Raw genomic sequence first — 12,182 nt, forward strand, 5'->3', positions numbered from 1 at the left:
GAGGAGGCTGAGGAAAGCCTGAAAGAGAGCTGAGTGTCATCTGCGTAACACTGAAAGTTAGAAGAGATGGTGGATATTAGGTGAGCCAAAGGGGCCAGAAAGACATTGAAGAGCCAGGGTGAGAGGATAGAGCCTTGGGGGACACCACATGTGGAGAGAGAGGTGGTGGGGAGAAAGGACCCAAGTTGGACCTGGGCGGGACAGTCCAGGAGGAAGAAGGTCAGCCACGCCAGGGCCTGATCCGTGATGCCCAAGTTCACACAGAGTCAGTTGATCAGGGTGGCGTGATTGACCATGTCGAAAGCAAAGGAAAGGTCATGGAGGATGGAAACAGAGGGAGAGCTGGAGTCGAGGTTAGAGAGCAGATCTTCATGGGGGTTCAGGTGAACAGTTTCTGTGCCTCTGGATGCTCTGAAGCCAGTCTGGTGGTCATGGAGGCAGCCAACAGATTCAGTGTGGTGGTTAAACTGGGAGATGGCCAGCTTTTCCAGGGGTTTGCCCAGGAAAGGAGTGATAGAAATCAGGCAATAGTTTGCCAGCCATGTAGGATCAGCAGAAGGCTTTTGTAGGAGGGGTGCACAAGGGGTGCACAAGGGAGAGCTTGAGGAGAGAGAGAAAAGATCCGGCGAGGCAGGAAATGTGGTCCTTGATGGTTCTGGAGGAGCAGGGGAGGAGCAGGGGAGTACCTGTTTGAATGACACTTTCACAGATCAGACTTGTCTAGAGAAATCGTCAGGTGTCAGGTGTTTTCAGAGCAAAGGAGGAAAAAGAAAGATGAGGGGGAGAGGCGGCCAAAGGGGGCCTGAGAGAGGTAGGGGGAGAGGAAGAGAAAAGTGAGGACAGGATGTCCTGAATTTTAGTGGTGAAATGAGAGGCCACAGCTGTACAGAGGGTCTGGGAGGGAAAAGGAAAGGTGGACACTGCAGTAGGATTGGCCAGCTCCTTCTAGATTTTAAAGAGTTTGGCTATGTTGTTAGAGGCCCCAGAGACGTGGGCTTGGATCTGGGCCCTCTTCTTGGAGAGGACAGATAGGCTATTTTGCCTTTGGAGCAGGCTACCCTGCACTTGCATTTCATGGCCGCGAGGTTGGAATCGTACCAAGAGTTGCACTTGGTGGTAGGCTTCAGACAGATTCTCATGACAGGGGCAAGAATGTCCAGAGTGTTGGATATGGAAAGATGCAGGTTGGAGAGTGCTGTGTCAGGGTGCGAGTTAGACGCATGAGTAGGAGGAGCAGAGAATGTAGAGGCAAAGGCATCCACTGACACTTGCTTCTTGGGCCGAATGACCGAGAATGAAGGTGTCAGTGCTGGGGTAGGCTTTGCTGAGGGCCAAGAGGATTCAGGTGAGAGGAGTCCAGAGGTGGTCAGTCCAAGAGAGAGGAGTGGTGAGAGGGTTAGCGAGGGGGATGTCTGAGGGACATCGAATCAGTATGACGCACAGTTTATCATGTAACGTTCAGCCCATGGTCTACCGGATTCCCTGACAATCCACAGCTCTTCCAGAGGATACCAATGGCAGGTAAGAGCTTTACAAATGTCACATAACATCACAAAGCATAACGAACATTTGAAAAATATTCTGTGCACAATGAAAATGTTCCAACAGACTGGCTCCCCTTAATGGTGTTCACATACTTTCTTTCGTTGTTCTCAAATTTCTCTTGGCATGCCTAAACTTTAGGAAGAATGAGTAACCTTAACGCCACTTCCATGGCATTCAGTGGAAGGGTGGAGACACTGCAACTCCCGACTAGGTGTTGCTTGTACTTGACTGTACGCTTCTGCTAAAATTTGCAAATGCATACAACTCACATTTAAAAAGAAACCATTACTGCATACATCACTTATTTTTCGAGTACAAGTAAGGGGGAACAGTTGACCCAATTGTTGTGTAATTGTCCTAGATGTAAACTCAGTGCCTTTACACTGTTAAAGTTCAAAGGAACGCACGCTAAATCTCGGATGAATGCCTTGCGCACTGCTTTGCAACTGCAGCTGCGAAACACACACACCTCATACTAACATTCAAGAGGCAAAGTGTCATGGTTAGCATTGCAGATTCTCAAGTACAGCACACACATGTGAAAGCTCCCTCTTTACCCCATCGCCAGATCACACCCACGTCCTCCCTTCTGCTAGAGGCAGTGATGGGTCAGAGACCACATGAGGCTGAGCCTTTCTTTCTACGTGGTTCCTACTAGCCTGTCGGCGGCCCAACGTGGGACACGTACATACCTACTGTAAAAGAGCCACAGAGAGAGAGAGAGTGGAGCCATGTCAAAAATCCATTGCACTCACCGTCGGTCCAAAGGGTCCAATGGGTCCTACTTCTCCCTGTGGGCCTCGCTCACCCTGGGATTAAGGGAAGACACACCAAGAGTTACTCGTGGTTGGACGTGAGTAAAAACAAAACAAAAAACACAACTTCAGATAGTAAAAATAAATATAGCTTACAGGCTTCCCAGAATTTCCCATCAAGCCAGCGACACCAGGGCCACCTGAATCCCCCTGTGAAGAAAAGAATGGCAGAGTGAGTCCAACGGTCATGATGAGAGTACTACACACCCGCCCCATTCACACTCATGCTATTCCCATTAGGCTTGTGACTTCAATAGCTGTGTTATAGATGTACCCACTAGCAGCGGGTCCACCTACGTCCCTGTGCACTGTGCATCACAAACAAGATCCATCTTGCACAAGTGTAAAATGGATACACCGTGCATGCAAACAACTCTGCGGGCTGAACAATCCAGCAACAGGCATTTCTTTCCATCAATGTGAAGTCCTGGGTGTGTGTATGTATGTATGTGTCTGTGTGCTGCTCTATGACCACTGGAGAAAACACACTTCAGTTAATGTTTGAAATTCCCTGTAGACCATGATATAAAATACTTAATGCTGAGCGCAGAAGGTGTCGCTCTTTGACCGACGTACGAGCATAGAGTCGTCTTTTTTAATTGCATCAACCAAAAAAAGGACAGGTACTTCCACATGCTAGATAAACTATGACATAATTCTGCACTAAATAAAGATGTGCAACACTATGAAGCAAAGAGTGACAGGATGTCCTTGCACTTTAGAAGTCACTTTCATAACATGAAGAGTTAATTGCACTTTTAAGACACACTATGGCAATCTGCTGGCCACAGTTGGTCCTCAGTGGCAAGATTAGAATACTGTCACAAAAGCAGGCTGGCCAAAGCAGGCTGGCCATTATTTGTTTGTGATTAAGCCAAGACTGTCTTTCAGTCAAAGAGTGTACAAACATGTGTCGATTTGTAACAGTGAACATCTGGACAAGCTGCAAGTGGTGTACAGAATATTGGCATGTTCATCCGTACATGTGTGGGCAAACATCTAATATAACACCATGCCCTCAATGTCACAACATGTCTGAATTCTAATTGGTTAACTGTGTTTTCCTCAGGAATACACCTTCCTGTCAGGTAAAAGTATTTTGGGGCTTAACCAACACTTTCCATACAGACAGAGAATTATCTTTGAGAACAGCAGTCTATTGAAATAGTGCTGTAAACAAGCATCTAATTCTTGAATCTAATTCATCTAATACAGCATAGGTTTCTTTGGGATACACTATATATCAGTCATAGTTGCCCATTAAAATAAAGTTATGCTTTTCTAATAAGTGGCCTAGAAAGTCCAAAATGGTAACAACCCATGCAAGTCCACTCCACCATGACAAACTATAAGATAATTTACCACTTGAATTAAGACCAAAAGACCATCTGAAATGATCCAAACATTGGTTTTAAGAGAACCAATGAGTTGACTTCACAGCTCCCCAGGTCCCTGTGCTTTCTTACTTGCACAGATCACACAGGTCAGGGGCCTGGCACCAGGATCGACAATTAGCAGCTAATGAGAGGCTTAGTGCTAATTTTGGGACAATAATTACCTTCTCACCAGATGCACCCTTAGCTCCTGGACTTCCAGGAATTCCCTAAGAATAGAAAGAAAGCATCCATCAGTCAAGGAGATTACATGCAATTGTGGGCAGTGGGAGATAGCTACAATACTGTAATGATTTTGTCAAGTGAAAAACAAAACAATGGCACAGCAGACTAAAACTATCAGGCAAATACTTAATGACATTGGGGGGCATTAAAAGTTTGCCGGTAGGGATGGAGGATTTAAATCCAACCCCTACTGGGAAATACATCTGCATTACCCGCACGGTAATACCGTTGCTGGTAATACCAGCAACCTCTCCCACCATGGAGTCCTTAGGGACTCAATGGAATGGGGATTTACCGCTACCGCTGAAGCCTGACCTCTTAACATGCCAGTATTATCGGCATGTCAGGTGCCAGTAACGTTATTACCGGTTGCCAGTATCCTGGCGGTATTACCACCAGGATACCATCAAACTCGTAATGACCCGACGTTAAAGCCGGTAGTGAAGTAAACAGCCATATAGTAATGACTAGCCGCATATGACTGAAGGTTGGTGAGGGGGGAACATTTACATTGGGGTAAAAATTGATAAACGAATACAAGTTTGCATTTAAATGAAAGGTGGAATAACGGTACGTTGTGTGAGGAACCCATGGTATCAAAAGCAAGACAGTCACAAAAGATACATTTGGAAAACCTTTATTGCTCTCGAAAAGGGGTTGGAATAATGCCTATCTTGCCCGACATCTAGGATGAGGGCACGCTTGACCATCAAATAATAAATAACACAGCCCTAGTGGAGTCTGTCAAAACAAAATGGCCTTTGCTAAAAAAAACTACTACCAGTCCTTGCTCTAATGTAACAAATATATGTGGGGAATATGTGCATGTAAAATGAATATCAGTGTTATAATATAAAGAATCAAAGTGGCTGAGTCATCTCTCCTCCCCACATTGGACAGCACAGAGTAAGGCGGTCCTCGTATACAGGATGACACTCTGGCTCAGGTTCTCAAAACAAAGCAGATCAAAGATGTGGATCGAGGCCTGCTTCGCCTTCCAAATTAAAGTCACTTTCTCGCGTTCCAAACGTTATTTCACAGTTCAACGAAAGAGTTCACAGTTCAACAAAAGTTCACGCAGGTCTCCATCGATCGGCTCGGACCTCTCAAAGTTTTAACAAAAAGTTCACGTAGGTCTCCCTCTGTCGGCCTCGGACCCTTAAATCACAGCAATTGTAGGGGTTCCCTTCCCCAAGCTTAACTCACATTCCCTAGGGGTTCCCTTCCCCTAACTTATCACACTTCCAGTCTCCCTCAGTCAGGCTCAGACCTTTTCCTGATGTCGAAGACTTTCGAATGTGCCAGGCTTTTACTATAGACCTCTGTAGGAACACTCTGACTTTCCACTGAGCTCGCACTCTTGTATTATTTTCCTTAGTGTTTCTTGGTCTGTGTAGTTCAATATCATAAGCACAAGAGTTAATTATTCACTTTCCACTTCCCCTTTTGCCGGGGTCAATCCTGATCATCACGCTTTTTAAAGTTCATTCACTTCATTGCTTTATAACAAAAACATTTCACTTTTCGTGGAGACTTTCGAGTGGGCTACTTCCTTTCGCCAGTCCACTCAACTACTCTGTATCACTGGCTTCAAAGTTATCATAATTTATAGTTCACCACAGGTCTGCCTTTCTTCGCGTTCCATCCAAACGCGTGCAGCCTTCAATTGTAAGATACAATGTTGCCACTTCAATCCTTCCCTAACACACACCAGTGTATCATCTCGCTTGACAACTCACCGGCTGTGTGCATTCCTATCTTGTCTTTGTCGTTTTAATTCACGAATCACGGTTAATTCCACAGGCTTGGCCTCGCCTCGTTGTTCACCCTCGAGAGTCGCGGCCGCCTTTGAAACACAATGCAGTCTTCGTGTCTGAGATTTGGCCTTCTCCACGCATCTCTTAAGGCTCTTTGGAGGCAAAAACCTCCTGCAGGGATATCCTGGGTTTCTTTATTCTTGGTTCTCGTCCCTCTATCTGTCGCTCTGCTCCAGGAGGTTAGGCTTCACTACGGAAGTTCTGCTGCTTCTCGCGTTCCACCTAGCTCAGCTTTTCTCCCCAAAATGGCTCTGGACTTCACTCTGATTTTTCTCCCCTTTTTGGTACTCTGGTGGTTTTAGGAGCTGCAGGAGTTCAAGGGAATATCTGTTGAGGTCAGGGTCTCACCACCTGCCCCTCAAAGGTCTGGGCTTTCCTGTTTGCCCAGGGGAGGAGCTCTGTTGTGGGCACTGCCAGGTAACCCCAGCTGCCCCTGACTGCAGCCTCCCCTGTACTCACAGGTCCAGCAATCAGGCGGCAGTCCTTCTTTCTCCAGGCCTTCCAGGGTCTCTCCAGCTAGAATTCTCTCTCTCTGGCTTCCGTGCACCATCTGGCATCCCTAGCTTGCTCAGAGTGTGCCTGTATGCTCCACCTTTTACACTCCCTGGGAGAGTCAACCAGAATCAGGTGTGAGTGGTTGTAGAGGGAGGCCTGACCTTGCCTGTCCTTGTTAAGAGGACAGTCTGTTGTTAAAAAGGAAGTATTTCCTCTATGTCTGAGTGTGTTTCTTCTCAGTGATCTTCATCCTCTCAGTCCCTCTCTTCTTCATCTCAGTGTTTGTATAAAAAAGAAGGCGTTGGGAAGTCATATTGTTTTCTGGTAATTATGGGAAGATTGGGTAGTGTATTGTCAGATCGGGGAAGGTAGATGTATGGTTGTTGGTACATGAGTTCTGGTTTCCCATGAGGCTCTCGCCTTCTTTCTTTTAGGGAAAAGTACAGGGGTAGGATGGGACTTGGTTTAACATATCCCATGTAGACTGAGGGGGTGTCGGGTAGGGGTGTGTCAGAAAGGGGGGACTACAGCATCTCTCCCGGGGGCATTCCTCCTGCAGTTCCCAAGGACCCCTTGTCCAGGTGATCCTCCTGCACTGGTCCACCCACAGGGTCAGTTCCAAAGGCGATGGCCGTGCCCTGCCCACCTGAACAAAAGATCCTCTGCGTCTATCCGTGAGAACACCCTCGGGTTTCTCACAGTTGGCACAAGTCAAAGAAGGAATGCACATGCAAGTTGTCATTACACAAAAGTTGGCAAACGAGTGAACACAGGAGCATGAGTAAAGATCACAGCAGTGAAATGGTGGAGGAGTAGTAAATGTCAATGAGCAGTAAAGGTTTTCCTAGTTGTGAAAGTTAGAGTGAGAGTGGGAAGAATACTTGCTAAATTAGTAAATGTAGATGATGAAATAAGAGATACGGAACTAATGGTTCTTTAAGTAGTAATCACATTTTAAGCAAGACCAAAGGTTAGGAGGCTTAAAATGTTTTAATTGGACATTGGGAAACATGTTGGTAACAACACTGCATTGCAGAAGCACCATCAAGCAATGACTGCCATTGAAAGGGAGAAGGGACTTCTTGTTTTGTAGTTTTGACAAATGACAAACACACTATTTCACAACTTGAAAAAAATACTATTTGTATCCCAGTACACCGTGCCAGGATAATAATAACAAAAAACCCTTCTGGGCGGAGTCATTACAAGGGCAGATAATGCTCCAGGCTAACGTTAAAGGCCTTGCTTCGGTCTGGCTTCTAACTGGCCCGGGACATTACCTGGCCAGGTAATGCCCCCGCCCATCGGGGTTTAGTGCTTAGGTACAGAAGGGGGCTGAAGGTCATTGTAATTACTGAATGCACTGGCAGAGTTAATCTACTAGAGCATTGCATGAAGGGCTTTCTGTCATTTGCATAATGGTGTAACCCATGCAAATGATATGATATGATAGGTTATTTATAACGTGCTTAATATCCAGAGGTTTGTAAGTGCTGGGGAATGTTGCTTAGATTAGCACATGATTACATTACAGAGCGTGCACCAGAGGTGTGCAGAATTGTTGCTGCTCAGGCTGTGGTGAATAATTTGCTCTAGCCTTCCCTCATTTGGGCCTTTAGGAGAAGGTCCCAGCTACTGGCTCCATGCAAGGAGTACAGTCACCAACTAACATCCCAGTACCCCATTATGACTAACTCTACCATGGCACAGAGAGGGGCAGTGTCATTAAAGTCATTCTTCCTGGCTTTGCACAAGAGGTCCCAACACCCACCTTGGAGTGAACGTCTCGGTCTCCCTCAAAAGCAGGTGGTCAGTCAGATTGCACCATTGACAGGTGCAGGTGAGAACATTGCATTCTCAGAAGGGCTTTAAGTGGGCCAGGGCTAGCCAGGACTGAGCCCCGACAGTCCCAAAAAGGGCTCCTGAGCTAGCCCCAGCCACACCGACACATCTGTCAGGCAGCCTCTGCAGCCAAAGTTCTGCAGTTACACAGGCTGCCTGCAGTTATGTCTCTGTGCTCAGAAACAGGAGGAGGGATGGACTGCCCAGCTCTCCTTTTGTTTCCGTATAAATAGTCATCAAGCAGCATGAAGCCAAGGGCTTCATGCTGCTTGATGAATTAACTCGAAAACAAAAGGAGAGCTGGGCAGTCCAGCCCTCCTCCTGTTTCTGAGTACAGAGACATCAGCAGCAGGGTGGCCTTTCATTCAAGGAGCCGGTGGTTAAAGCATTGCCTACCACCGGCTCCGTGGATGACTGGGCTGCCTGCTGTGTGTGAGCTCGGGCACACTGGTGTCACACCTTTGTTGCGCCAAGCCCCTTCTTTGGTTTAAAAGGAGGGCTTGTGCGCATCAAAGGTAATAATGCCAGTGCGCGCTGCCAGCTTTACTTCCATTACCAGCACCCCCCAACCATAGGCAATGGGGGCTCATCCTAGGGGACGGCATGGCCTAAGTACCCCTACTTAAGCCACACCCCCTAGGGAGATCCCCCCTGAATGATTTCTAATCCCACTTAAAGCACTGACCCTCAGGATGCACTGGGTGCTAGATGGCACATGGGCCCCCCAGTTGCAGGTGCACATACCCAATGGTGCAACATGTGGTAATGTGCGCCAGATGTGGTGACAGGTTCCCTGTATCTGATACAGCTGGACTCAAGCTATGCATTGTGCTAGTCTTGTACTTAGCTGCAAAACATGAAACATCCTGGTAATAAATTGGCTGCAGATCTCAAAAGGTTGAGCATATTTTCAGCTCAGCGACTGGTGGAAGTTTATGTCGTGGAAGAATCTGAAGAGCCTAAGCGCCAAAGACAGCACACAAATGACCTATAGCCGTAGATGTATAGAAAAGACGTCCTTTGATATGTTCTGCTGGTGCTCGGAAGCAGGCCACAGGCGGCGAGCAATTGGATGATCAGCTTTAGCGACACACACTATATATGGCGGATGCAATACATTGTCATCATTATTTCGGGTAGTGGTGACTCTGGAGAATTTGTAGTGTTCCCCAGCGCTGGTTAACACACACATACACAAAGGTGAAAGATACATACCGGCAACCCCTGCAGTCCGGATTCACCTGGAGCACCAACCTTTCCGCCCTCGCCCTAAAAAACATGGAATGTAGATGAATGAATCTAAAGTAATTATATTACATACGGTGGCCTTGTCATCAATACATCTGTTTTGCTATTCCTTTTTCCAGGGCAGACCTTTTCATTTTTAAATGTTTATAATTTTTTAATTCAATGGAGCAGGAAAATGGAGCAGAGAGACACCAGAAGCCCCATTAACCCCCAACCTGACCCCAAATGAACCATTATCCCATTTCCAAACATAATATCTGGACTATTTTTACATAAAATGATTGGAAGTGAATTTCATTGCAACGATTCTTCTGCACTGAAAAATGTGTGCGGTGAAAATTCTGCAGCAAAATCCCTGGGTACCGAGTAGGTAATATAGCTTAGATCAAGGAAGGCAATAATAGTGGAAGGGGCGCACGGGGACTCAGCACCCGCCTCTTCATCACTAGTCAAAGGGGCTGTGGTGTATATGTTGCCCATTGTGATAGAAATGTCTTTCTTCATCAAAACTCGAAGCAAGAGCCTGCGAGCGCCAAGGTTGGTGGAAGAGCAGTCACCCGGCACATTTATGTTCCCTCTGTTAAAGGTTCTAACTTTGATCGACCAGAAATATATCTCACCTTGGAGCCGGGCATTCCAGGGATCCCATCGCGCCCGTCAACACCAGGCAAACCCTGAGAAGAGACGCAAGGATGGGTTAATGAAACAGCAGCTCCTTGGTACAGTGATCGCTAGCAAAGTCTGTCATATGCTCATACGTACTCCTTCTCCTTTCGATCCCGGCATTCCGGTTATTCCACGAGGACCTTGCGCTCCCTGATAGAGAGAGAGAAGGGCTTATGTTATTAGAGCGAGCATTGGGTTCTGGAGGAAGTTGAAAGTCACGTGGAATTCAATTGAATGCAAATATACATCAGTGAAGGTTGTGTTATCCAAATTAGATGGACATTCCCACCACACTAGGGATAATTGGAGGCATTGGTACCGGGCGTGTAAACCTTATGGCACTTCTCGAAAAGGATACTGCAGTCGGTAACGAGAGTAAAAAGGGAGTGAAAAATGGGTCATGAAACAATGACATGGGATCTTGTTAAGATCCGGCCGCTGCACGGTACACGTGATGGTAATAACGTTTACTTGCACTTTTACCAGACTGGCTAACTACAACTTTGCCGGTAGAGGTGGCATATTTATGCCCAGCCAAGAGCTGGAGGAAAATGTGACCACTGCCGGCCAAAAAATACTTGTATTACCACCACGGTAATACCGTTGCCGGTAATTGCAGCAAAATCCCCCCATGGAAATGGGGGGGGCTTACCGTGAATACTGGCTCTTGTAATCTTCCAGTTTTACTGGTAGACAAGTGCTGATAACAGTATTACCGGTTGTCGGTATCCGGGTGGTATTACTGCCGTGATACCGGCATACGCATAATGCGGCCCAGTGTCTGCTTCATCAGAGGAAAAGCTGAGGAAAGAGGGGAAGTGATCTCGTTCTCTTCATAGCGCCTCTGTCACCACCCTTTCAGCTTTTCCTTCTAGGAACATGTACCCTTTTTTCCAAAATGGCCAAAGTCCATACTATTGTGAATATTGCCAAACAATTTAAAAGTAGTCTTGAGCACAAATGATTATCCAATGTGTTTATAGATACAAAATATCTTTCATAAATAAGTGTAGCTTCCATGGGTAGTAGCATTACTCTTTCTAAGTAGTATGTCTCTTTAGAGTCTTTCTTCTCTGAACAAGATGTATTACTTAAACAATATGAGGTTTCTGTGGTGCCAGTGAGTGGGTCCAGCTACATGGACTCTTTGAGCACGGACACGCATGTGTATGCATTTGCGGCTCTGTCTGCGCAATGGAGGCTTCACATCATGTTCGTCCCCCAGCTCAGCAGGAAGCTCACTTTGTGTTGCCCTCTTCTCCTGCCCTTCTCCCTGTGATCTCGCGGGATCCACTGGTCCTCTGGCGTCTGATGTGGAGTCCCCTGCTGAATGCTCAACTCTGCCAGGACCGAGACGGACTTCCTCTCCTCCATCTACCATTGTACCCTCTCGACTGAATGCTCCTGGGACTACAGGCCCACACACTCACAGCTACTTTAAATAGCGAAAATGAGCCCCTTTGCCATTCCCTTTGACCACAACTCCTGTCCCCTAGGAGCTACTAGACATTCACAAAATTCACCATCCACCCAGCCAATAGACAGAGAAACACTCAAAACAAAAGCAACATTCGCTTCCGGCGTTTCCTTCTGGACCTCAGCATTCGCTCCTGTGGTTTCCTTCTGGACCTCCTTCACTCCTCCTGAGGCTTTCAAAAAGCCCATGCATTTCACATCCTCTCACTGTCTGACCATCTGAAATCCACCATCAAATCCTTGCACAGAAAATAGGCAGGGGAGCTTGCATTATATGAACTGTCCCTGTCCATAAAGACTTGAGCACAAGTAGGCCTTGCTCAGCAATTTTTCAATTCAGCTTCCCTCAACATTGTCTAGCATGTGACTGACTGACCCTGTCCCAGCCCTCCTGGCCCTTCAACGGCCCTGGTATCTAGCAGCTATCAATTCCTATTCCAAGTACAAGTAGGTGTTTGGATGTTTTCTAAAACTTGCGCCTACGAATTGGAGACATCATTCTCCACAGAAAAGGCTCTATTTGTTTTCTGTGGGCACATACCTCCCAAAATAAGAACCTACCTAATTCTGAGCTGAGGGCCCAGGCTACAAAATGTCTGCTCCTGGTGGTGAATATTTAACCAATTCATACTGCACAGCAGCTTGCAATTCAGCAACAG

General features: G+C 46.7%; 1 protein-coding gene across 1 annotated transcript in view; it reads right to left on the bottom strand.

Annotated features, from left to right (window-relative positions):
• The window catches only part of COL9A1 (collagen type IX alpha 1 chain), a 334,451-nt gene that overhangs the window by 77,978 nt on the left and 244,291 nt on the right, over window positions 1-12,182 (bottom strand). The window contains exons 23-28 of the mRNA XM_069606207.1: window positions 10,144-10,197; window positions 10,002-10,055; window positions 9,349-9,402; window positions 3,919-3,963; window positions 2,457-2,510; window positions 2,301-2,354 (exon numbers count right to left, since the gene is read on the bottom strand). Coding sequence (XP_069462308.1) covers window positions 2,301-2,354; window positions 2,457-2,510; window positions 3,919-3,963; window positions 9,349-9,402; window positions 10,002-10,055; window positions 10,144-10,197 — 315 coding nt within the window. The remainder of the gene's footprint in view (window positions 1-2,300; window positions 2,355-2,456; window positions 2,511-3,918; window positions 3,964-9,348; window positions 9,403-10,001; window positions 10,056-10,143; window positions 10,198-12,182) is intronic.

The sequence above is a fragment of the Ambystoma mexicanum genome, chromosome 4p, assembly GCF_040938575.1.
Source record: "Ambystoma mexicanum isolate Mex_15411 chromosome 4p, UKY_AmexF1_1, whole genome shotgun sequence".
NCBI classification, from domain to species: domain Eukaryota; kingdom Metazoa; phylum Chordata; class Amphibia; order Caudata; family Ambystomatidae; genus Ambystoma; species Ambystoma mexicanum.